This window comes from Lichenostomus cassidix, chromosome 3 (genome assembly GCF_008360975.1).
Source record: "Lichenostomus cassidix isolate B80296 chromosome 3, HeHo_3.0, whole genome shotgun sequence".
Taxonomy (NCBI): domain Eukaryota; kingdom Metazoa; phylum Chordata; class Aves; order Passeriformes; family Meliphagidae; genus Lichenostomus; species Lichenostomus cassidix.
This window is the reverse complement of record NC_139483.1, coordinates 35,028,921-35,056,080: the sequence shown is the minus strand read 5'-3', so window position 1 is coordinate 35,056,080 and position 27,160 is coordinate 35,028,921. Positions and strand designations below refer to the sequence as shown.

Here is a 27,160-nt window from a genome sequence, read left to right as displayed (position 1 = left end):
CAAATGCAATATCCAGTTAGCTAAATAAGAAAGTGCACCAAATATCAACTGCATAACTTTGTCTCCAAAGTGGCTTTTGTGATATTTGATTACTAAATAAGATCTTAGCTTTCTTAGGACACCAAGTACTTACCATAATAGAATTAATTTAAAAAAATATAATTGTTTCCCTAAACTATTAAGTGTCAGGAAAATAATATTTTAAAAAATTTTAAAATAAATGCTCTATTTTGTGTTTAGTCTTATGCTATAATGTAGAATGCAAGCTACATTCCTTCTCATGTAAAGACAATCAACAATTGAACTGTAAGCAGAAAAAGAAATCAAGTGGATCTAATTTCACTCATGGATTAACATCTTAACAGTTGCAATATTATACTGATCGGTTAAGAGATTTGACTAAAACATCCCAAAATTTAAGTCCAAATTCTTGTTACAAGAGCCGCTATGCCAGCCAATGAGACTACATACACTTCAGAAATTGCTTCAAAGATTAGCAACACTGAAAGCAATTCTTAGTTACAAAAGATAGTACTTTTAGGACAATAGCAACTAATCCCAAGTGACTTTAGTAAATGAAAAGCAGCGATCCTTTTGTATTTGACTGCAGTTGCCAAGCAGTGAATTAATAGTGTTATTTTTAGTATTATAAGCTATGTTGTTTAATACACATATGTATCTATCTTACAGATCTATTAGTTTTCAACTTTTACAGATATAACAGGGAGTTTAGAATGTCAGTTTTTCAAACTGTACCTAGTACAAGAGATCTACTTCAGATCAATTTGATCATCCTTTCCCTCTCATACTACGTAGATCTCAGTTCTCTCTGCGCCAGAGAAATAGCATTTCACATTTATTTTGCAGTGTCCAAAGCAAGAGGATCTCTTGATGATCCACTGGTCAATTAAAAATGCCTTGCAATTTTTCAAGTTTACTAATATAACTTGAAATGCCTTGCTTTTTTGAGGGAACACGAATTTCAGTAGATATCAGATGAATGCATGACAACCATCTAACCAGCCTGCAGATTTAGGAATCCACATGTAGGCTGAGAAGATGCCTGCTCACACACACACACACGGAGCAGTTTAATGCTAAAGAAATTACTAAAGCAGCTTTGATATGGTGTTCATTTGCCTGTTTTGGCAGTACCAAAGCTTGGTGAATACCTTAAACACAAGTGATAACAGCTATGGTGCCATTTAATTTCCTCAGCTAGCAGACACCGTAGGAACAAAGGCTGTGTTAACACTCGTACAAGGCTGTGTTAACATGGACACAGAACATCCCTACTGCCAGGGAGCACAGTGGTGGATTTGCCTCAGTGACTCAGATCTAAGACACAAAAGAGCTCAGAGATTTCATCATGAAATTCTGCAGTGACTGTTCACACTTTTAGGCCCAGATGCAAACACCACAAAAAATATATTTATTGGAAAGAACTCTTATATGCTAATATCTGATTCCTGCTTTCAGCTTTCAGGAAAGATCTGAGATGTTGTTGTTGCAACTCATACTTGTTCTTGTCTGTGTCTTGGGAGCACAGGTCAAGATCAAAAGAGAAAATAATTTGAAGATTCAATTGTGTCCCTACATCCAATTAACTTGGAAACACGAAGCAAAAGTTTAGAAGAACACCATTTTGATACTGAAAATTATTATTTACTCTAATATTTAGACTACCAGCTACTTCTTTACATCACTGTTGTTCACTGAATTTTGTGAGATCTGTATTCCAGTTCATCTATTGCCATAGTACCTTTTTTTTTGTTACTCTGAGCATGAAGTGATAGGGAGGCCTACACAGATCTCTCAGCTCTGTTTCTCTGGAGATCTAATCTGACAGAGGTTGCTGATCTTACAAGTGTGAAGCAAGCCACGGCTGACTTAGCAGTTCTGTAAAAATATAAATAAATAAATAAATGAAAACATAAGCTCCCCATACTTATGGTAATAAAATAATTACAGAGTAAGTTAATCAGCTGTCCTGTGATTTTTGACGGATCAGCCACTAGATGGCAGAAAAAAGCAGTTTAATTTTCCCATCATGATGACGAATTCACCCAACAAATCTCTTACATCTGATGTAACAGGTGATATTATCTGTCAAGAGATATCAGATAAAGGATGACAAGAAGGCTGATTATCTTTCTTCCCTAGTGTACAAACTACCTTGACTTTTTCTACTCTGCTGTAAAACTTCAAAAATATTTAAATGCTGGAAAACTGAAGTGTTAAAACAGCTAAACACCATACCTACTTTTATTATTCTGCAAAGCATACCACTACAGGTGTAGGGTCAATCTTGTTAAAGATGTTCTATTATCACAATATCACTCAATTTAATATCAAAATGATAGAATATATGGAGAAGTTATCCCATGATTCAGGTATATAATGGCTGCTTTTCCACCCAAGAATTACGCGAACAACAGTGGGTAGTGAGGAGACTGAAGCAATGGATATACAAAAATAGTCCGGGGAGTTTGGAAATAAAATGTGAGAAGCAAGATTTCACAAGCTTTCACAGAAAACTCTATTTCTATAGTTTCATATACTGTTTTAACATTATTTTAACAACAAAAATGGCAGGGTTTATTTTAATGAAATTACATGCATGTCTTGAAACTTCATACATTTGTATTAACATTACTTTTGGGGTCAAAATTGTTTTGTAAGTTTCATCATTTAAAAAAAAAAAGCTTACAGTACTTAGTTCACCAGTTTGGTGTTTTATTCACTCCTATGAGCTTTTCCTATCTACATTTTCTTACTTTGGAGGTATTTATTATTTCTGTAATCTTTTGTTCTCCTTTAATGGTCATCATTCTTTAATATTCTTCTTGGATACTTCAATTACTACAATAGGAGAGTGGACAGTCTCACTCTTTTCTACATTTCAATTTCTTCCTGCTCTCTATTCTAACCTTTTAAAAAAAAAAACCAACAAAAAACCAACCAAACCCAGAACTATAGTTCAAAAAAAAGTATTTCAGAAATTATAAAATGAGAAATTATATCAGTACCATCATTGTAGCAACAAACATAAAACCTACAAAACCCAAACTGTTTCACAGCAATTCACTTAGTTCGCTCACACATCCCCTCTCATATGTACTGTATTAGCAGAGGGACCTAAGCATTACTTTTAAAACAACCTCTTTTACATTTATATAGTAAGACTAGGATTATCTTTTTTACAAATTGAACCTCCTTTTACAAAAAACCCTCAGGCAAACATTACCATAGTTAACCTTAGCTTACTGTCCTTAATCCTTCCATGTAACTACAAATGTCAGTGATAAGATTCTAGCTCAGCTGAAATCAAAGGGATTTAATTATTCAATAATTCCAATAATTTACTTTTTCAGATGACACTACTACAGCAATACAGTCTCAGACTACAAGGTTTGGATAGGAGTGCAATACCTCTTTACTGCAGCCAAACTTAAATTTAACATTGTGGAAAGTTAGCAAAAAAGCCAACATAATGAGAAGACTTTCCTCCTACACCCTCCCGTCTAAACTAATGTTGAAAACCACACAAATGGAGAAAAGATCAATTAAAAAACCAATTGTGTTTTGTCTTGAGAAAAAAACAAACAAACAAACATTGAAATAATGCTGAGTTAGAATTTTCAAAGCTTCAGTTCAAGTTACAAAACTCTTTTGCAGCAAATCAGTCACTGAACTGGGAAGAAATATGTCTAAGCAGAACATCTGACACAGACTGAATAAACCCCAGAGAATAAAGCTGAAATTCCTTTAGAACTCCACTCAAAGGACTTCCAACACTATTGTCACAAGAAGAGTTTGCTGTAGAATTACATAGCTGAATGTTATATTATAACTCACGTAGTGAATAAAACTTAGAACAAACACAGAAAAATGTTTTGTCTGTGTTTTCAGATGAAATTAAATTTTTAGATGTCAAGTTGTTCCTGCAGGATGATGGCTGAAAATCAGGTTAAACTTCAGCATACTTAAATTCCTTGAAATAAGATAAAATTAATAAATATCTGAGTACTAACACAAATTTGGTTTACAAACAGTTTCCTGCTTAGTGTGACTGACAGATTACCGCTTGGTACTTAAATACTAAGTGAAAACATATTTACTAAGAATGCCAGGTTCTTAGTACTTACTACTAAGTACTAAGCTACTTACTGAAGTAAAAGCCAGAAGTTCCTCTTCAGTTAATTTGTGTATTGGATTGTTCTTTTGAAAGTCTATACTGTAAAAAGAAAAATATAAAACAATGCTGATTTCACCTTTACAATAACATTATGCTGAACACATTTTTCAGACTTGCAGAAATCTAAAGACATTCTGGAAATGACAAATGGGAGTATGGAACATGCAGAAAATGACCTAGACCTAGAAACAGTCACAGAAATAAAGAACCATTTAGGGGACCAAGATATTTTATAAGTACCTTTCCAATACCATTCTCAAGTGAAACAGCTTACTTGGTTTAAGCTTATGGGGATAACAATTTCACAAATCCTAAAAAGTTTAAAATCCATTGTTTGTTTTTACAGACATCTGTTTTGAGCTAAAATCCTATAACTAATCGAATGCAGATTCTGCAAAAGCAAAAAGCTACTGATGCTCAACAAGTGCTGAAGGGTAATCTCAAACAAACATCCTCCTAGTCAGTCAAAAAATATGACCACACAGGTCCATCTCTCACTAACCAGCATTACCAATACATTGAAGTATTCACAGGGGGGAAACCATAAGAATACACAGAGGTGATAATTAAAATAATTTTATTAAGAGTTGGTTATGCTTACAGAGATGATAAGGAAATTTGGCTTACAACTCCGTGTGGTGAATGTTCTCCTTAGACAACAGCTTCCCAACATTTACAAATATACTACAGGAGGTATCACCCAATCACACAAAACCCAACAAAAAGCTATAATTCAAGATCCCTGTTAAAACCAAAGATACCAAGTGAAAATATATCCTAAATTGTACCACATATGATGGACCATCACCAAACCCATATAATGCCTACATACCTCAGCTTAAATTTATCACACTAAATTCTGAAGCAGGCTTCATACTCTAGGCCAAAATTGCAAAGATACTTATTGTGATAATAGGTTATACATTAAAATTACACTCCCTACATTACATAACTTACTTTGGAGACAAGACTTTGCCTGGTTATTCAGGCTTGATTTCTTCTACTTAAATGCATATACTTACGATAATTTCTAGAAGACTTGAGAGCTCTTCCAACCCTACTTCCTGCACTGCAAACCTCTAACTTCACATAAATGGTTATCTAGTCTGTTCCCAGTGACCTCCCATGATGGAGGTTCTATACACACTTCACACCGTTTATGCTGATGTTTCATAATACCACCAGCTTCAGCAAGCTATATGAGTGTGGCCACAAGGACATGAAGAAAAGTTTATTAACTATCGCTTCAATACATTTTCCCTCATGTCCCCACAGTTTAAAAAAAAACTTACACTGTTGGTGCACTTTTTTCAGTTTTAAACAACATTGCCAGGAAACAAATTCTGTTTTATATATAGCTCACTGGTTTTGTCCTTCCTTGAGAAAATTTTTTCATGCAAACAGGAAAGTAATAAAGCATTTCTCTGCTTCAGTTACTTTTTTACATATCCAGTGTCAGCTGCTAGCAGAAATACTTTTAGTCAGCTTGATGTAGTCAACTAAAGTCACTAAACACTAGTCATTAATACAAATGTGACTTCAGGTAAACAATAGCAAGTTTCTCTATGTAAAAACATAGAGGGGGGAGGGAGACAAATCCAAAAAAAAAGAAGGGAAAAGAAGTCAGCAATAAAACTTCAAATATTATACCAACTCAACAGCAGTTAGGCAACCAGAATGTTATGACATGACCATAGCTTTTGAGAAGCATGGATAAAACAAGGGACAGTTAAATTTTGACAACAGTGGAACTTATTTTTCATCATCCTAAAAATATATTGATTCAAGCAGAAAGTATTAATCCTCTTCTTTTTCCAGGTAGATTTTTGTCACAACTTTTGAAGCAAACAGATGCAGTTTTTCCAGACCAAAGTAGTAGTAAAATACATCTCTGATTTTCATTTCTGCTATATCCATTTACAAAGCTTGAAGACAAATAAGTACAGTAAGGTAAGTCTTGAAAGATAAGAGAATAACTGAATTGTTTTAATGGTTTTCCATACTGAATCAAATAAAATTTAAAGCTATAATTTGAATCTGATTCTAGAGTAGAATTGTACCTTGGTTTTAAGCATTTCTAATGACTGTGTTAGTTCTTGTGAGACTACTTTATGGAAATTTCATTTATATGACCTGTGTTTGTTCTGGTTTCAAGGACAGATAGATTAAGCAGTTCACCCCAGAGAATTTCAAGAGTTAATATCTGACTGGAATTGAGGACCTACTGCTGTAAGATCTATGATGAGGGATCTTTTCATAACAATATGAAAAGTCACTAATTATCACAACATTTAGTTTTGTAAGGTATTTTCTGTCCACTCTTGAATCCTGTCTTAAGGAGTTTATTGAAATAAAAGAAGGAAAGAAAACAACGAGAAACAGACATTATTTAGACAGATAAAACAGAGCCTTGGAGTAAGATGTACTGTGCAGCAGAAAAAAGCATTTTCTAGTAAATCAGCAAAAGCTAATTGTCAATAGCTTACAACCAATTCTTACATCTGATTAATAAGGTCTACCTTGACAGCCTAATGGATAAAGTACTCAGCTTAGCTAACAAATTCTATACTTAGGGACTTAATGAGCTATACTTGAAACAGTGGAATTAATGGGAATCAAAGTATCGCTTTTCAGATTATGACTGTGTATTTCTCTTTCAAGTACTGATTTTGAAAGTTGAAAAATCTTAAAGAGCATTGCTAAAGCTAATAAAAATAAAACAGCTTAGAGGAATTCTAAAGCCAACTTATTAATTATAAAATGAAGCACTTACTCTCCAGAACTGCAGTCCTCACGCATGAAAGAAAAGCACAGAATCTGCTAAGGCTTGAGCAGAATATTCTGCTTAAAAGCCAGTGCTAAAGGCTTTAACATGTCCATGGTTCCTCTCAAACTGACACACCAATAGCAGGTATGGACACCAAGGGTACAGCCAGCAATCCAAGCCTAAACTCTACTCCGTTGCAAGAAGACTAATTCTCAAAGCTGGCATCCTACTACAACATCCTTTCTGCAACATGGCTGGCTATCAAATCTTGTCTCCATGTCTGAGACACTTTCAGTTGCTTAACACTGTCCCACCCACTGAATGGCATTTATCACTCCTATAGGGAAGCAACACTGAATTTTGTTTGGTTGGTTGACTTTAACTTCTTCTTGCCTTGAATCCTGCCAAACTCACATACACACACAACTGGCAATCAATCTGGCTCCTAGCCACTGTTCAGAACATGACAGTGGTGGCTTCCAAGTGAAATACTATGATCAAGAAACCTACTGTGCAGCCAGACAAAGTAAAATGAGGAGAGGGGAAGGGGAAGAGGCAAATTAAAATTTCCTTCAGAAGACAGGGAAAAGGAAGGATTATATAGACTGAACATAGGATAATAGTGTTTTAAAAAATGAAGTCCTCATGAAAATGGTCCTCAAGAATGGAAATGCTTGGCCTTGACTTGAGTCAGCGTGGAAGATTAAAAGTGTCAACCCACTGCTCATTCCGCTACTTGGTCCTCAAACTGGATCAAATAGATTGCATCACTTTGCAACTCATAGATCAGAAAAGTACTTTGAGAGTCAGTGATGGTGAACACTGCGTCAAATTCACTGATTGACTATACTCTACTTCTACATGCCATAACTTCTGATCCTTAGATTTCAAGCTGCGTTTTCTTCTTCTATGCTATTTCCAAAACCCATGTAGCATATAGTTTCTAAAAGCTGGGGGAAAAAAATCAGGTGCAATATCGCAAGAACTTTATACTACAGCTTTTAACTAGCAATGGACAGTGAACTTACACAAGTATTCCCATTTCACTGAATAGCAGAACAATGTATTCCTTGATGGTTGACCCTCACAGGGAGCTGGCAATTGCAGAATCTGAAATATGGCTGCAAAATTTATGAAAATGCTAACACTCTATGGTAGCAAATGACAGCTGACATTTGAAATGTAATTAACCTGAAGCACAAAGAATATAAAGCTTTTTAAGGATAAAGCAACAATGTAGCTATTAATGAAATACTGCTGAAATTCTGAACTGGACACTAATGTTCACTCTGAGATAATTAAAAATGCTATCCATGTAAAATGCAAATCTTGTTAAAAAGTCCCATCAACTCACAATTTCATTATTTTATTGTCACAATGATTCATGCAGCTGTTTGGTTCGTTTTTTTTTTTTTTTTAAGTAACCTTAAACTAACTTACCATATTCCAAGGATTACAGCAAGCTCTTCTGCACATAAATCAGGTACCTGGTACTGATCAGCATCTGCTAATTTTATCTCATTAAGCACTGTGTCATCATTTAAATCATAATTCTGTGGAAGAGAAAAAGAGTATTTTAAAATAGATAGAATTATGCCTTCAAAATATCAAAAAATATAGACTTGTTTGAAAAAGGATTATCTTACCATTTAAGAAAGACACAATGGAAAGTAATTTACCATTATGACAGAATAACTAATGAACTAATGAAGCCAGTACAAAGAATTATCATCCAAAACACTTCTGTTACAAATACACTGTTCCTTATGCATGAGGAACAGCATTCCGAGCAACTCTAAGGCTACCTAATATCAATATTCTATTTAAATAAGGGCTGGAGGGCAGCTTCCCTTTTCAAATTGTTGCTCATAGAACTATCAGCAATTTCATCCTTTGTTATGTACATATGGACAACTGAAACAGATTAATGCTACGGTCATTAATGCAGGTTTTTAGGCTAGCCGCCTCAGACCTTTGTTGGTCCTTTGTTTTAAGTATCAGCAAAGCCCAACTATGTAGAGCATGACTTCTGGCAGTAAAGGTATATTCTTTACACAGATTATTTTTTTAAGGAGTTCTGTACATTAAAAAAAAAGCACAAACTGAAAAGACCTCACTGAGCCAGCACATTCTGAAAATGCTTGCTGCTGGACAACTACTTGTGATCTTCCATAAAATTTCCTCTGGAACACACTTTTTAATTAAAGACTCTTTAGTTTAAGTTTTACAAAAAGCATGTTACCTGTAGCTCACTCTCCATCATTTAACTTGAAGAAGAAAATAATATAATCTATGGCTGAATAGTGTAAATTACTATGTTCATAGAATTACTGTTTGTTTGAAAACAACAGAAGATTTCCTTGTCTGCAAGCAAAGAGGCAGCAGACGTATTACTACTTCTCCCTTTGAAAAACAAACCCAAACCAAAACAATTGGTCCTGAACCCCATTATCATACTACTTGTTTTTAGTTACCAGTAGTAGTTTTTACAATCTAGTAAAAAAGGATAATGGATTTCTATTAACAGTTTTTCAAATTTCCTATTAATTTCCCCTCAGTGTCCCAGTGGTAGCTGTTTCTCATTCATATCTTCCGCTGGCAAGGTCAAAATGAAAGTCCACAGAAGAACAAAGAGCAAATAGGAATGCTTTGAAATGGGTTATCTGCATTCATCACCAGTATTTTATCACTATATAAATGAAAGGAAACTGTGATTTGACAGGGGATGTGAAGAAAATATGCTTTGTTTTATTTTAAGTGGATAAAGAAGATATTCATAGTTTTAAAGTCAAACTTAATACTATCATTTTCTTCTCTTACTACATTAGACTATATAAGGATTATCTACTACATTCAGTGGAAAATTATTTTAGAACTAGTATAATGATATCACTTCATTAGGTGTAACATAAAGTACAATTTAATTTACATGGCAATTAGGTCTACATAATTTTTAAAATCTAACTTGTATAAATAATACTAATTACTTTAGCTTCACTATGAATATTGATCAACTGAACTCTATTGTATGCCAGAGCTTTAAACCATTATTTCCATTCTTACATATAAAAAGAATTTCCTCATTCCCCCAAAACATAAGAACAGCTCTGAATTTTTTTAAAACTAATCAAACTGTTTTAACATATCACTTCATATGAAGAGTCCTTATGCATCACCTCAAGCCTGAGACTTTGACAGAAACTGACCTGGGAGCAAAGTTTTGAATTTACAATCTTAAATACTTATTTTGAAATGCAAATAGTTTTGCTTCTAGCACCACCTGAGATAACATAATTGCTAAGCACCAGAGGGAAAGATGAAGCCCTTGACCAGAAATCAGCACAGCTACCAATCCAACCATTGGACACATTAATATTTTGATTGTATTTTAATGGAAATTAATTACTCACTGCTTAAGTGAAAAATAACTTGTTCAGTCTTCCTACTAAATAAGACTAAGGGGAGAACTTTAGGACAATAGAAGTAAGCACTCCAAAACAGGAGATGAAAATTAGGTGTGACCAGTCTCAACTTGGCCTTTGTCCAAACTGTCAGAATTTGTAATTCTCTTAAGAAATTTTCTACTCGTCCAGGACAAATCCTATCTTCAGACAAATAGAGCATTTTCCTTTATCTGCAAATGACAGATGTAAAATAAGTACTGTGGAGAGAACTGGAAGAAAATTTCCCTATTATAATTTAGTTTTATTATTATAATTTAGTTTTCCATATGCATATGTTAATTCTGTGGAGATTCTCCTGTCAAGACTTAACTTCTATGTATTTTCCATGAATAGCCTTTTAAGAGTATACAAGATAGAAGTATCCTCCCTAAACTTAGACAGGGATGCAATGATGGTAGTTTTTGGTAGAATGAAAATACCATTAACTCCAATTTTAGCTAAAATAACTTCAAGAAACACTCAAGGCTAACAAATTTGAAATTAAACCTGGCAAAAGGAGCACTTGCTGCTAAAGTTAATTACATTGCACTGACAAACTACATTAATAAACTGTACGTTGATACTACATTGTCAATAAAAACATATTTGAAAAAGGGGAAAAAAACCGCGAAACCCTTTAATTGGTAATTCAATGCACACACAAATTGAAGAATCTACTTATAAACCTGGTCTTAATACCTGTGGCAGACCACTGTCGCTGTTGAGCAGCTAGCAGAGTAATGAATGCATCAGTTCTCAGTCAAAAAAACCAACACACAAAAACCAAAACACCCAACACAAACCCCCCCACCACCACCTGCACTGTCCAAGTTCTGGGACACTGTTCCAACAACATCCAAACTTTATCTTTATTTACAAAACACAAGAAAACTTCTCATGGGAAAAACCTGTGCTAGCCACAGACCACTCACACAACTTAAAAAAAATGTCTGAACTTGAAATACCTCAGGTTTTCCTCAAAGCAGCACATGGTTCTATGACAAGATTTTCTACAATTTGACACATGCAAGATGCAAGTATAATTTTTTGGGTTTTTTTAGAAGTAGACTGTGGGGAACAGAAAGCCTCACCTTCTTTAATGAGGAGCCTGAGTAAGTTATGACAGAATTATATGACATAGTCAATCAGACCTGCACAAAATTCTACTCCCTCTCTGCAGCCAAAATCCCTCGTTTCTAGCATCACATTTTCACATTTCTACTTTTCCAAAAGCATAGATATATTTACTTTCTCTAGCATTATTTTCAAGCTACACTCTGTAAAATTTAATAGGAAAGTATGGATAACATCAGCATGACTGCCTGATTTTTAAAGGTTCCAATTACCCTCATTTTCTTTCTCAAATTCTCTCCTAAACTTACTTCAGAAGTTCTGTGTCCATTCACTAAAAGGACATTTGAGTACAGTATTTAATTAACAAGGATAAAAGATTTAATTATGAGTTATACCTACAGCCTAAACCAGTGTAGCCATTTTCATTGAAATGATGAAATAATTTTATTCCAAACTAAAGTGGTTATCAGGAATAGACTACAAAGACAAACACTACAAAAAGTTGTGAATAACTGGAAAAAAACCACTTCCATAATATCCTAGTTAGGAACTCTGAGAACAATGCATCCTATCATTTAGTTCTAGGCAAGTTGTAACTGAAGTCTATAACTGTGTCATTCACCAAGCAGCCTCCCCTGAGCTCTCACTATCCTATAAGGGGTTGCCATATGTAGTTCTATCATAAGCCTAAATTGTGACATACGTAGTCAATCTCATTTCATCAAATCAAATACAACATTGAGGACATACTAATGGGCAAGCAAAAAAAATCTAGGATAGTCTCCTAAGACGTTTATGCATTCAATCTAGAAACAGAAAATATTGACAATTTTTTTGTTGAAGATCCCTGCTTGACCTGGAAGTCTATCAAGGCACAATATTTTTTAAAAAAGGCTTTCCTACTTGAAGTATAAACTTTGGACCATAATGCCTCAATTTATCTCTGGCTTCTTTAGCAAGTTCAAATAACTTTAAATCTCTTTATGAATGAAAAATGCCATCCTAAATCAATTCAGTGGTTCTCAAGCAATTTATAATTGAAGTCATCATGCACACACTTAAGATCAGTAGGACCAACTCACATAATTCATGCCATAGGAATAAGTAGAGCAATTTCCTATCTTTGCACTGTAACTAAATACGTCTGTCAGTCTGTAGGAATCTGTGCATTCCTGTGATGCCTTGCAGGCTATTTTGAAAATCTGCCTCTCACCTGTTTTCCTAGCTCCATCATTCTTAGTCAATAAAAATTAATGCATGAACTGTGGAAGATCATATTTGCAAATATGCTCTTAGTTGAGTAGCCACATCTGTCTTGCAGACATTCATAGGTTGTTTTACCCCACGTCCTTTAATATTAGGTAAATTATGCCCCACAGCTCTTCCACAAATTTCCAAAAACCCCAACTAAGTTTCTCTAGGCACAACACACTTTCCCCTAGCAGACACCCAACAAAAGCTTCAGAACATTTTCATTTAAAGAAATCAAAGCAATTCTTCTCAGATACATACTATTGTTAAGCTTTCTGGAGGAGTTGGAGCTGGACTTAGCTCACTGTGAGGAAGGAGGAATCCGTCTGTTCTTTGGACATCCAAAATAAGCTGTGCAACATATTTTTCCTGGTATCGTGTTCTCTTCCCCAAAGCACCTACAGAAAATACACTTATATTAAAGAACATCGAAAACCAGTAACCCAATCATATACTAGAGAGTTGCAACAAAAAAAAAGCCAGACAAAACAGAGAAATGCATTGAGAATCAACCTATGAAATTTAGCAGTTGTTTAATTCTGCTTGATCTCTTTGCAGTGAACTACATATGTCCTCACTGCCAGCTGAGACATAGAAAGTAATACATGTTACCAACACAAAACCACTGCTATAAAGGTCTTGCAAAGCTGCTTTTAGTTAAATTCTCCATAACCCAGCATATCAAAAATTCACACTCATCAAGTCTCATCAGTTCCCTCCTTATTCCCAAGCAATAAACCAGAAACAATTGTTCAATTTCCCTGCTAGAAGCTAGTGACTACATGGAGACATTTAGGCAAATGAAAATCCCATAATATCTTACAGGCCACCATTTTAAATATTTGAAATCTTCATCTAAAGAGTTATGTCTTTGAAGAAGGATCACAGACATGACATTACCATAATATGGCATAAAAGATACTGTAAAAGCAATATTGGGACTGAGCGAAACAGCAAACCAATGAAGGCTGTATAATAAATTAACCAATATTCAGAACGCACAATGTGAAATTCCTCTCAGTGTTTCTTTAGCTCTTTATTGGACCTAGTGACAATTTTTATTAGTTTTTACAAGGGTAATTGGCATTTATACCAAATTGTAAAGAAAAACACGTCTGTTCTTCCTCACTAAGCAACTTGTTCATAAAATGCAATCAGAAAAATCAAAAAATAATTTCAGGACAGTAACTTAAAATAACAGAATCCTAATCAGAGCCAAAATGGAGCTGAAAATTACTCTATAAAATTTGGAGGTTTGTTTGCTCATTTTTACTGTGATACAATGCTCAGACAGTGTAAAATGGAGGAATGAGAGCTAGTCCACTGATGCTTTTGCAGGAGCAATTAAGATCGAATAAAGTTCTTATTTTCATGATAATTTTGAAGAACTTTCAGTATATAAAATCTTTGACGTAAAGATGATTGACAGCTCATTTGACAAAGGCCTGCAGATGAGGCCATTGTCCATAAGGATCATGCAGCAGAGGTACTAAAATAGCAGTCACCCACTTTTCTTCCTGAAAGTGGAAAGAGACGAGTAGGGAAACCAGAAATTAAACTGATTTCTCCTTTTCTGCCAATTACCCCTTTTAGTGGAAAAGCCCTGTATGAAGAACTTTTGAAGAAAAAATATCACTTTAAAAATCACACAGCACACTGCAGAAAAGACACACAGAGAGAAATACTGGCTAATGACTCATACTAATTTTACACAGTAGCATTCAATTCTCAATTTTAATATTGCTTGAAAATCACTATGCTGTAATTCACTTCCTGTTATGTCTTACTGCCTAAACAGCTGAAGGAAACACTTGGACATTTATTCTGGATACCAATAAAATTGCTTACTACCATTCAGAAACTGTGATTTGTTTATGCACACACCTCCCATCCCATTTTTTAAACTGAAGAATTTCTTGCTATTACAGGGACAAAATACTATTTTTGACTTGAAAAATATATAACACATGTGTTTAAGTTGAGGAAAAAATTTGCTTGGTTTATACCACCATGTATGGCAGTGTTCAAGGCCAGGCTGGATTAGGCTTTGAGAAACCTGGTCTACTAGGAAAGGGTACTTGTCCTTGACCTTTAAGGTCCCTTTCAACCCTTAACATTCTATGGTTCTATGATATACCTATATATACTCACAAAGTAAAAGGAATCTACACAAAAACTTTACTTTCTGTTTCACATTAAAAGTTCCGAGAGATGTGTTACTGGGCATGAAAACAATAAACAGATCTCAGAGTTCAGCATTATTAATCCTCTAGATCTGCTGATCTTAAATTTATTTTGGATTACTACCCCTCATTTCAATAAATTTATATGCAAGGAAGATCATGGTGTTCTCTTTCACTGGAACTTGTTTTGTAGAGTTATTGATGGTTATGACTCATTGTGAAGGACATCATGACGCTTTTCAATAAAAGATTAATATGGTACATATTTAGATTAATGTGACTTAAAAAAAGTACACAAACCAAGCATGATTGATTCACACATTACTGAAATAACTTTGGAAAATATTGGTCCTAAAATCTCTGTTTTAAGAACAATGTATATTTCCATGCTGTAATACAATACTCAGCTAGCAAGGATTACACCCATTAATGTATACAAACCTCTCAAAATCCTTTCCTAAAAAGGAAATTCCTCCCAGAAGCCTTAAAAATGTCTTTGCTAGAGATTGAATTTTTACATTAAACCAAAGTCTTCTTTGATGATGTAACATTCCTCCCATTCAGCCCAAAGATGCATGTCAAATGAATTTGTCTAGAATGCCAAGAATTCCCACATGTTCAGTTCCGTTCATTTGCCTTCAGGTTAGACATAACTATTCTAATAGATTTATGGAGATAAACCACAGAACATATAGCAGTTTCACAACATTTTTCTAAGACACTATATCACCACAATCTTTCTCTGGGACTAGCATAACCTCTTGGTAAAGTAATAAAAAATATAAATAATTCCACTGCATCCAATCTATTTTTTTTCTCCTCCAAATAAGAAGTTTTTTTCTAAGTTTGATTTAAGGAAATTATTAATCCAAAATATGAAAATCTCCTTTAAAGGAAAAAAAATTCCAACATGAAGACTATCAGTGAATCACCACCTGTCTCTTTGATTTAACTTCTTCTCAGTTCTTCTCAGCATAAAAACTGCATTTTTATAGCTAGCATACCATCATAGGTACTGATGTTTTCAATAAAAACCAAGAAAAATTCTAATTTTAAAGAAAAGTACTTTATAATACCAAGTTGGCAGAAAATGCCACGCTTGGAACATACCACATGCACAGATTGTGTTGCATACAGGAAAGAAAGGGTAGGATCCATTGAAACGTATAGATTTCCTTCAGATATATGTAAACTACTATGTTTTAAGTAGATGCCATTGAATATAATCAATTCATAGTTAAAGGCACTATGCCACAAGATTTCCATCACAGATCTTTCAAAGTAAGCTTTTAAAACCTTTGAATAAATGAGCACGGAGTTCTACCTAATTTGTTAGTTTGTGTTTCTTTGGGGTTTTGTTTGGATTTTTGCGTGTTTTAGGGTTTGGGGGTTTTTTGCTGCTGATGGCCTGGGTTTTTTAAATTAAATTGTTAAACTGATTCATGGTATAAACAGGATTAGCTGTAGCTCCAACCTAGATAAGAAGGAAAATAAGCCTTGTAAAATAGAGGTGATGTAGTAATTAAGGAAGCTGCAAGTTTCAGTCCTTACTGCTTTCCACTAATAGGTCTACAGAAAAAAAACAGATAAAGATTGTTTGCATCTCTACTCAGGTACAATCATAAGTTCTCACACAGAAAGTGTGTGATTTTATGTCATTTTGATGGCCTAGCAGGACCAGCTAGACCACAGATCCATATCCACATGTGAAGTTACAGCTGCAGCAATCTGATCTTCCTGACTCCAAAGAATAGGTTCTGAGAGGACAATTATAAAGTCTACATATTTATTGAATCCTTGTGATTTCTGTTCATCACAAATTTAACTTCCCTACTTATTTCCTGTGATAAGACCAGTTCTGGGAGTGACATCTAAAAGCTATTTATACTGAGTAGATCTAGGCTAGTGTCACAAAAGGTCTTTTTTTGACTGCATCAGATCATCATGTAGACTCCTTTATAAGTGTCTCCAAAAAAACAAAACAAAAAAAACAAAACAAAACAAAAAGTATTCATCATGACACCAGCAGATGCAACTAGAGCTAGAATTTGACATGGAACACTAGGAAGAAGGCTTGTAATACCATAACTTCTCAGATACCCATTTTGGGATGTTTTTTAACTAGATGTCTCATATCTCTTCCAAGCAATACTAATTCTTGGAAGACAAGTAAGACCTACCTGATAAACATCAAGCTTTTTCAAAGTACAGTTCTTCATTACTTGGATATGTAAAAAAAATCCCAACAAGCCATAGGTTAGTTTGGTCCAACCGATCACCCTCATAGACTTTACAAGCAAAACTTACCTGTAAGGTTAATCTGCAGTTTTGTTATGTCTTTAGCCATATTGAAACAGTGTTTAGCTTTTTTATACTCATAGTAAAACAAAAATGTATAGGCAGACTCAAGATGGAACTGAACTGCTAAATGCCAGCTTTCACCACCTGTGAACAAAGCTTCTGCTTCTGTCACTGCAAATTAAGAAAAAGAAAAGAGATGATAATGTAGTCCAAGAGAATGATATTTTAAAAATACATTTAAAATATCATGAGAGAAAGTCTGTTGTTCTTTACACCTTCACACATTTAAAAATTCACTGACAGCGTGTAAAAGATTTATGTGATTTAAAGCATTTTTCAAGTTTTATATCTAAGGATCACTACTAGAATGAAGGAAAGTTCAATCTTTGCTTATATTTAACAGCAAAGCTGAACTGGGAAATATCACTTCTGCAGAAAATAATTAACTATGGTAGTATTGGACATTCTAAAGAACATAAGAACAAAATATTGAACTAATACCCAACCCCTTAACCAGTAAGCTTCAAATGAAAGTTTCAACAGCCGATCAAGCATTGAATGGAGGTTTAGCATTCTTAATACATTTCTGTTTGGTTGTTTTTTGTGTGTTGAGTCTTTGTTTGTTTTTTAAATAATTACTGATTTTCTGAATGATAAAGACCGTGTCCTCCACCTGGATGGAAGAAAATACCTCTGTGAAAAGAACTGAAGTCTTTAGGAAAGAAGACATTTTCTCATCCAGTATAAGTTCTACCAAAGTACAGTAAGTTACAAGAGAATATTCCTGCAAATATAGACCATTAAGTTGAAAATTATTCATGCCAATTATTCTTAAACTGAAGTGTTTTTTTGCTTCATGCTTTATTTCTGCATTTTGCAAAAATATTTAGATAATAAGAATTCTAAAAAAGCTCACAGCATCACAGTACTTAAAAAAGACTGGTTACCCATTTATAGCACTGAGGCTGTGTTGCTTACGTTTTCAAACAAGCTTTATTAATAGTGTTGAAAAGTCTTACTATATGAAAAAAATAGTATTACCAATGATTTTTTTAAACATTTCCTCTGACTTTTGAATTTAGATATTGCAATCAACTGTAGCACAAACAGTTTAAAAAACAGATTTTACGGTTTAAACCCCCTAGGCTTTTTTTTTTGTTAGCGCTTTTAGTCCTCAAAACCTGTCACTTAATATAGAAAGCTGCTAAGTCTAAATATAGTTTTTACACAGCTTTTTTTAATTCACTAAATCAAAACCTGCAGATAAATCCTGCCTTAAAATAATTAGTCCAAGCCTACAAAATCCTGGACATGCAGGTACATGTTGGAAACCACACAAAACCACAACTTTTGAACTGGGTGGCACTACTACAATTTCAAGGAGGAAAAAAAAACAGGTTATAGCCTTTCCTCATGCATTACAACTTGATTTTCCATAGCTAACAAGTTTCAATGAGCTGAATACAAGATTACTTGTGCTAAAACCATACAATGAACTCAAGTGACACACTGAGAAGCAGTCTTACCGCTACCTATCTAAATATCATTTACCAACAGTGCTTGGTAAGTTTAGACTTCAAGGACCTTTGGGGAAAGCTTCACATCATTACTGGTACTGATGTAGCAGCCCAGAAGCACTGATGTTCCAAACTTACAACATCCTTCTGGCACCCCATACGATGTTTGGCACGTGGCCAAATAAATGGGACTAGTCCCATTGGTTTTGTGTAACAGCTGCTTCACAACAGCAGGGAATCATTGCAGCTGTCTTCTATTCAGGTGATGATATTGACCTAACATTTGAGAAAAATGTATTTTAAATAGAAAAGGCAATTTCTCATAAATTTGAAGTTCTTTTTCTCAAGTAACTAACACAAAGTTTTCTTGAGAACTTGATACAGGTATGTAAGTGGGTTACTCAAGCCCTACTCAAAGACCATTTAAAAGATTTAAAAGTATTTATTTTATGGAATATGAAGGTACTTGTTTGAAATACCAGATGGCTTCAATGAGAAAACAAACAAACTGTTAAGAGGCACCAGGCAGCAAAAACTGCCGGAAAGAAACTAACTACAGGTTTAGGTGTACTTGACATCATCTATCCCTGAGAAGCACATCCAAGAGTCTCAAAACAAGCTGCTATCAAAAAAACCTTTGTCTAAGACCACATTTTCATCTTAGAAGCTGAAAAATAGCATGTGCCCTACAAGTCCCTGCCTACTTAGGCAAAATTCTGTTCCCTCTCTACTCATTGCAGTTATGTAAGTGTCTGATAAGCATTATAACAGTTATGACTACAAATTCCCTTCTCTTGTGCTATCTGAAAAGTGATGCTGCAAGCCAATAAAACAAGTAAGTAGAACTATACCTTGTTTTATACAGGTCTGGGCAAGAGTAAACAGCTCAGGCGATCTCTCCTCTAACAACTGCTGGTGAATATTTACACATCTTAGAGTCCACCAAGGTAATGTCTGAAAGAAAATATGGATACTTCATAACAAGTATAGGGCATTAAGAATAAAGATAAGAAAAAAAAAGGCAAGTGGCTTTAAAATACAGATTTTGTAGTCTATTCAATTCTAGTTTCTAAAAAATATAAACCTGTCCAAAATAGCTGTTTTATTTTAAAAAAACAACCATAACCTAGCATGTAGACGAACATATCCAGGCAACTCTACAATGTTCTAAGAGTCTGATTGATTTCCCCTCTGCTAAATTCTCTAACTGCTCTTTGAACCCTGCAAATCTTTAGTACCACCATCTGGTAAAAAACACTGTGAACTGCAGAAAAAATAAATACTTGCATGCACTTACTTTGGAGCAGCCACTTGCTACTTTGATGTCATAGCTCCTAACTCTTGTAACAGAAAAAGAACAAAATAAAACCAAAATCCAGCTGTTTCCTACTTATCTTCTTTTGTGTCATTGAGATTAATAGAAAGCCATGATCTCATTCTTCAGCAATCTTTCCAGACTGAAGAGTCCTAAACTATTTAGTTATTGTTTGTATGGAAGCCATTCAGTATTTCTGATCATCCAGAGTTGCCCTCCTATGCATTTTTTCCTGTTCTGTTTGACCTTATTTATTTCTTCAGGTGGCAGCATAAAGGAGCCTGAGCGAGGCAGAATAGGAGCAGAATTGCTACTGAGAACACATTACAATCACAACTGAAAGTCCTAATGCCTGAATGTTGAACTTCAGCAGGCAAAGATGTTACTGAACTAATCAATCACTCTACAGCAGGCAGAGCTTAACCACAGCCCAGGAAATACCTGATTTTGGAAAACTGTGCACACAAAGCATAAGTTCCCTGAATCTCTTAACCTCTTATCTAGTTGTAACAGGCGAAAATGTGTGGAAAAGTTAATTTCAATACTCTAGTCTAAAAATTATATTTAAGATGATAATCTGTGAATGTAGAGCACACCTCTACAGAGGCTCTAATGAATGCTATTTATTCTGGTATTGCTAGCACACCAATCATTTTCTATGAAAGATATTTGATTGCTTTAGAGGCACCTAAAGATCTTCAGAGCTTTTTATGCAGGCATGTTTCCACAGGAGCGACCTAAGGGCTGTGCAGCATTCAAGCACAAACATCTAAACCAATTACACATAGCTGACTCTAACATCTCTAGAAAGAAACCATCAAAAAGAATAATAGCATCTATTTCCAAGAGCAATGAAAGATGACTCTTGTTATCAAGTTGGACAGAGCAAGACACACAAACAGGCTTTGTGAAAGAGGTCAGATCCCAACATTTCATCATTTATTTAGAAACCTAAAGGCAGTTTAAGTAAGAAGTCCCAAATATCTTGAGTTTATACAATGAAGTATCGATTTTCACGTGCAATTTTCACATGCAATTGAGTATCCAGTTTAATGATACAACTTCCTGAAGCCTTACACTTACCACTCAGAAATGCTAGAATCAGTGAGAATATATTTTTCAACTTTCAGATAAACCAGTTGAGCTGTGTACAGTATTCTATCAGCAATGTTTCTTGGGAGCCAAGTTGAAAACTTGTGGATGATTTTTAAGCATTTACTCTTCCATGTAAAATAACATACAGGGCTTTATTAATGGTTTAAATAATATATTTTGAAGTATTTTACCTTGTTTAAATTTATGTGCACTGCTGTTAAAGCAGCAAAAGTATTAAGAGGGTACCTTTGAATCAAGCTGAAAGGAAAAGGAATGGCAAGCTTGAATTGCTACACCAACCTGTTGATGAAAGCAGTTCCTATCAGTTGTTGCCTTTGAACTACTATTCAAACATGATGTAGCCACAAATAATTGAATCTCAACTGTGTCGAATAAAGCCCCCCATTATGTCATTCTCAGGGGAGGCAGCAGGGGAATTCTCTATACCAGGTACATTTTCTGTTTCCCTGACTGACCCAGTTGCTGAAATTCAACAGCACTCATCTGTGAATAACAGGGAAAACGATGGAAGAAATTGGCTTCCAGAAATGCAGTACAGCCAACATCTCCCACACAGTTTAATTCATCACTCATACAAAGACCCAGCTGGGAATGGATGTTGTCAGCCAAGCATAAAGAGAGGCCATGTGGCATTTTGATCTCTAGCCAATTTCTGTTCAACTGGAATTCAAAAAAGAGAAGTTGCTGCTATTAAAAGTCCCCCACTTCCAGAGAGCCCTGCTACCAACCAGGCTGCTGCTGAACTACAAGGGAGGTAAAGACCTTCTAAGAGGTGCTTCATCAAGTCTTCGTTTTTAACACACATACACAACAAAGATTTAGACTTAAAATTCACACAGTAATGGTTAATAGTATCCAAAGTTTCTTAAAAAGGACACAGGATATGTAGGCTGCATTACAGGGCATTCCCAGCTACCCCTTGACAAATAATATCACAAAGTATGTGTCTTTAAAAAGTTGCTTGGTATTTAATTTTCTATTTTTCCAGCTAATAGAGACACCTTTCCCCTGTTTTGGGGAAGACAGTAAATAGCTAATCTTCAGGAAAAAGATCCTTGTGATTAATTCCAATCACTTTGTCCCAACTGTTTCTTAGAAGGAAGAACCTCAGAGCTACAGGAAAAGAAATAGAATGATTCAATGAAGTATGAAGAAAAGAATGAGAGAACCAATTAAGGAGTAGCTGGTAGTCATAGTCATTAGTCACGTATTTCTTACCTGGAGAGATGCGAGCTTGTGTCTTGAATTCACAAGGATTATCCTGGCTATAAGCAGCAAAATAGGATGAGAAGTCAAGGTATAGACTGATTCACCATCTAGAACCAGCATCTTCAGAATAGCTGCATGCAGCATTTTTGTCTAAAATAAGAAGTGGGGGAAAAAGACCAGTCACAGTGGTTTTTATAAACTCAAGTTTATTAAAAAACTATGTTATATAGAACTAGGAAAAATAGTTATTAACACATTTAAGGAAAAAAACTGTTCAAAACATTAAAAAACCCCTAAAAAACAAAATCAAAACCTCAGTCTCTTGGAGTCTCAACTTTTTACCAAATCATGGTAAATTCTGCATTGTTTCTTGCTGTCCTTATACACCACATCAACATGATCTGCAAGACACTGACTTCCTCCCACCTGAAATGCTTATGTCATCCAGTCAACTATCCCCAAACACATTCTGGTAACATAATCCTTCCAGTGATCTAAGGAGAAAAGGTTCTGGTATATCCATGCCGAAAAACAATTATAATTACAAAACAATTTTATAATTAAATCAATCCTACAGCACTGAAATACACTAGACATTCCTGCAGTGATGTCAGCATGTGTTATCATTTTCTTTCCCCATAGGGAGCTTCCTGTTGGAGTGGCATCAGAGCAGCAATATTAGAGCCATTATTCCCTTTGTCCGGTAAATATAAACCTCTCCCTGCTTTGGATGCCTTCCTGTATGACGTTCTCTACAGGAACTCTTTTACTTAATGGCCTTGAGGTAGCTCTCCAAGGACTCAGTGGTGACTGCCATCTGACAGTCACCTATTCTTCCCTCCCTTTTAATGCTATGAAAGCATTTGAGCAGTTTATCTTCAGGCTCAGGGAGAAGTCCATTCATCAGTCTGTTCCTGGTTCTCATACGGCAGATTTCCTCAGCAGACAAAAAACCAGGGTTTTAGTTTTCAGTTGGTATAAAAGGGAAAGGAAAAGGGAATGGAAGGGAAAAAGCAGAAGAGAAGGTTAAATGACAGCTTGCATTGAAGTCATTTGCCTGAGAAAGATTCTTAATCAGTCTACACAACCAAGATATAAGTTATTGAATCATATTTCAGCTTTTTAAACTAAACAAATAATGTAATTCCTGAGTTATTTGAAACTCCTTTCAATGCCTGTATCAACAGTGTACATTGAAGACAAAAATTGTTAAGCTACATGAATCCCCTAGTTCATTTTTTGATAACAGAGTAATGTTCGAGTTTATTCTGATTTACTAAGGGGGTTTTTAGCTTCCATTAACATTGAAAATACTTCTGTCTTGTAGACAATGATTTGGGACAAAGGGGAATTCTTGTATATCACTGCAGTCATTTCAATCCCACTGTGGAAGACAATGATCACAACAGTCTGACAAACCACTTGAGAATAAAGGAAAGAAACTGCCAAATGGAAATATACGAGACCTGTCACACCTCTGGCCAATCAGAAAGGAAGAACCTTAACATCTGTGATTTTGAGAGGGGAACATCATCAATCAGTACTTCTAAAGATTACTTTTTCAAATACACACAACACAGTAGGACACCAAACACAATTTTCAGTTCAAAGTAAACTTTTTCCCCATCTACACATTTTTTATTCTTTCTATAATCAAAGTAGACCACACTTAAAATACTCAGTGGGAAAGCAATGATTTGTTATAAAACCTTTTTCAAAAGCAGCCTTGCATCGCTATAGTTATCTATACTTGTTTAAGCACGTTATTATTGTCAAATTCACATTTCAAGTCCTTTTACTACAAAACCCAGTCCTGCTAATGTAACATTAACAAAGACTGAGGGAGGAAGAAGCGAAAGTTGATGACATATTACAGCCTTGACAATAAGCCAGTAAGTCTCAGTGCCAAAGAACTACTATCTTCTACTTTAACAAATCCATGTCCTTTTTCATGAAACAAATCCCATACAGAAAAGCAGACACCCTTTACCTTTAGATGAGAAAGTCTAAACCAAAATTCATTTTTCCAGCTTATGCTCTAAGACCACATTATCCATGCAGAATTCACTGCCCTGAGGTAGTCTTTAGGATGAGAGAACAGCTACAAGTCAGAGGTGGATGTGTAAAATATTACAGCTTCAAGGACTGCAAAGTTAAGAATCAAAGTCCACCAAAATCTCTAGAACATTGGCTAAAAGCAAAAAGAAATTTTGAGCTCATGTTCTTGTTTTTAAACACCTAAATATACAATATGTTAAATCTATCTTATAGCTCAAAAATTTCACATATTTCAGAATGGCCACAACCCAAGACTTGCTGTCCTAGTAAACCTGGGTTAGATTTTTGAGTCTTTCTACTCTTGAGCAAACTTGACATCAAAAAGTGTAATTATTCATTCTGGAGTAATTTTCTTAAAGCACATAGAAACATATACTAGATAATTACTTTATGAACATATGCAGAGAAATCTCTGGGATAGTCATCATCGTTTCTCTTTCTGCAAGCAGTTTTATTCAACCACCTGTTGACTGAATACACACAAATGAAGGTCAATTCACCCTAGATACACATCTTTCTAATCTCTGAAGCACAACTGTTTATGTATTCAACTTCCAAACAGTAAGTTAATGGTTACTTTTAAGTTACTATTACTAAAGCCCTAAATCAACTGCAAGCTGGACAGTACTCTTGGATATTTGTTTTTTCACAGACTTTCAAAAGAATTTCCCAGCACAACTGGTGCCACCTGAGTAATGGATTATTATCTGAAGAAAGCTTCTGTCATTCACATTCAACAGCTCTAAAAACATACAGTCTAAGAATTTTAGCTTAGGGAATTAGTTATTTTCTTGCTAATGATAGTGACTAGAAGCAAAGTGAGCATTCAGCATGCTTTTACTTTTGTGTATTGAGAACCATTCTGGCCTTTGTAACACTTCATCAGCTCTTTCTGTCTTCAGGATCCTTTATCCTAAATATGAAAAGGTAAGTGCAGGCATAAAGAAGTAGATAAAGACAGATTAAAGACTCGGGAAGAATTGATTAAATGGAAGTGAAGGTGGGGTGGAGACAAATTATTGAATCAGGAAGCTGCTGCATGTGGCTACTAAGCCACATATACTGAGCGTCTCATATTTTAAAAAATACAAAGACTACCGCACAAAAGTTTGTCATTTAGCAAAGCCAAGGTGATCTATCTTCCAGATTAACAGAGGATGTACTGAGGTTACCTGACAAAGGTTTTGTTCTTGAAAACAGAATTCACTCTTTAGACCTTAAGGCAATGGAACTACTGCTTTTGCTTGTAACTGCTCTTCTCTTCAACTTTCTGCAAAGATTACAGAGGAGGCTGCCTCCAGTATTACAATCCAAATCAGCAAGGGGTAACCTACAGAGAGCTGAGGTCCAGAGTGAAGATAATCAAGGTCAGCTACCACAAGGAAGTCTTGCCTGAGAGCGCTACATGCAGAAGTACTTTGGTTATGAAAGCTCTTGTTCATATACCCTCTGAGGGTGACTTTGCTACGCTATTAAGAGAGTATTTTTCAAGTGACTGCATTAAGAATCCCTCTTCTTTTCTATATTCATAGTAAGGGAATGCAGGGCAAGACTGTAGGCTACTTTAGCAGACCATCTTTGCTTATAAGACTCTGCCTCCACATTTAGCCTTTATCATCCATCCTTACATTCCCCACAAGAGGGAGAAATCTGCATAATTTTCAAAGCCTATATCTTGCTGGTTAAGCACAGACTTTTCTTCCTAGCTAATTCATGCTAATGTAAGCCAAGCATCTGGGCTGAAAACAGGAATTCAGAACACATTGAATTAACAAGACCAAGGAATCATACTGGATTTGAGACAGTAGTGTTACATAGTACATTGGTGTTTTTCATATTAATTATGAACATGGCTATAGATGCCAATAGAAGTGTGGCAATATTTCAGTCTCTTCCAGCAAAAGGATCAAATAATACATATAAGAATGAGTAATACAAACATAAGGAAAAAAAATTACTCAAATACCTTCCAAAACTTCTTTGGGATCAGCCTGGAAGCTACAAAAAAGAACAGCAGGAGCTGTTGATACGAGCATTTGGAAGATTCCTACCAGTTATTTACCTGTATTATCAATTAACACATTGAGACCTTCCTCCAGATGGAGCTCCTCACTGTTACCAGATATATTCTACCTGTGCATATGAAATCAGACAACAAATAAAGCAGCAAGCACCTTGTCCTCACAACATCCTTAATCATCAGTGGTCTTAATTAGTACTACTACACATTCTTCCAGTTCATGCACTGAAAATACCAAGCTCAATTGTATGTAGAAACTCTGAAATTTAAGGCAGAATAAATATGCTCCAACTTCAACAACTCTGTACCTTCTATTCCCTTATATTCAAAGAGACAGTTGACAATTCTTTTAAGACACAAGGAGCCCATTACTATAAGCCACTTATTATAAGTACTGAACTCATTAATGATGTTTTAGTCTAACCCAACAAGTTCAAAGCCAGAACTGCAAATCCATTTTAACCAGAATTCAGTACTTCTTAATCTTCCTTTACCACATGCACCCATTTAAAAAACTCAGCATAGTATCAATCAGACTATTAACTGGTGTGGTGAAGTCTCACAGTTATTTTAGAAAATTGCAATACATCTAATAACTAAAATGCTACTTTTGTGTGGACTCTGAAAATCACAAGCCAGTTCTGCAGTATATAAAACCAAATGTTAACACAGTACATGAAAGCAACCATAATTCAGAGAGAAAGCTGG

At 35.0% G+C, this 27,160-nt stretch overlaps 1 protein-coding gene across 3 annotated transcripts in view; it reads right to left on the bottom strand.

The window, feature by feature from the left end:
• TTC27 (tetratricopeptide repeat domain 27) overlaps positions 1 to 27,160 on the bottom strand; it is a 112,392-nt gene that overhangs the window by 73,558 nt on the left and 11,674 nt on the right. For all 3 annotated transcript variants that reach the window (XM_085055264.1, XM_085055263.1, XM_085055265.1), the window contains 6 exons: positions 22,384 to 22,524; positions 19,586 to 19,688; positions 17,224 to 17,388; positions 12,995 to 13,131; positions 8,406 to 8,518; positions 4,171 to 4,237 (listed from right to left, as the gene is read on the bottom strand). In XM_085055264.1, the coding sequence (XP_084911390.1) occupies positions 4,171 to 4,237; positions 8,406 to 8,518; positions 12,995 to 13,131; positions 17,224 to 17,388; positions 19,586 to 19,688; positions 22,384 to 22,524 (726 nt within the window). The remainder of the gene's footprint in view (positions 1 to 4,170; positions 4,238 to 8,405; positions 8,519 to 12,994; positions 13,132 to 17,223; positions 17,389 to 19,585; positions 19,689 to 22,383; positions 22,525 to 27,160) is intronic.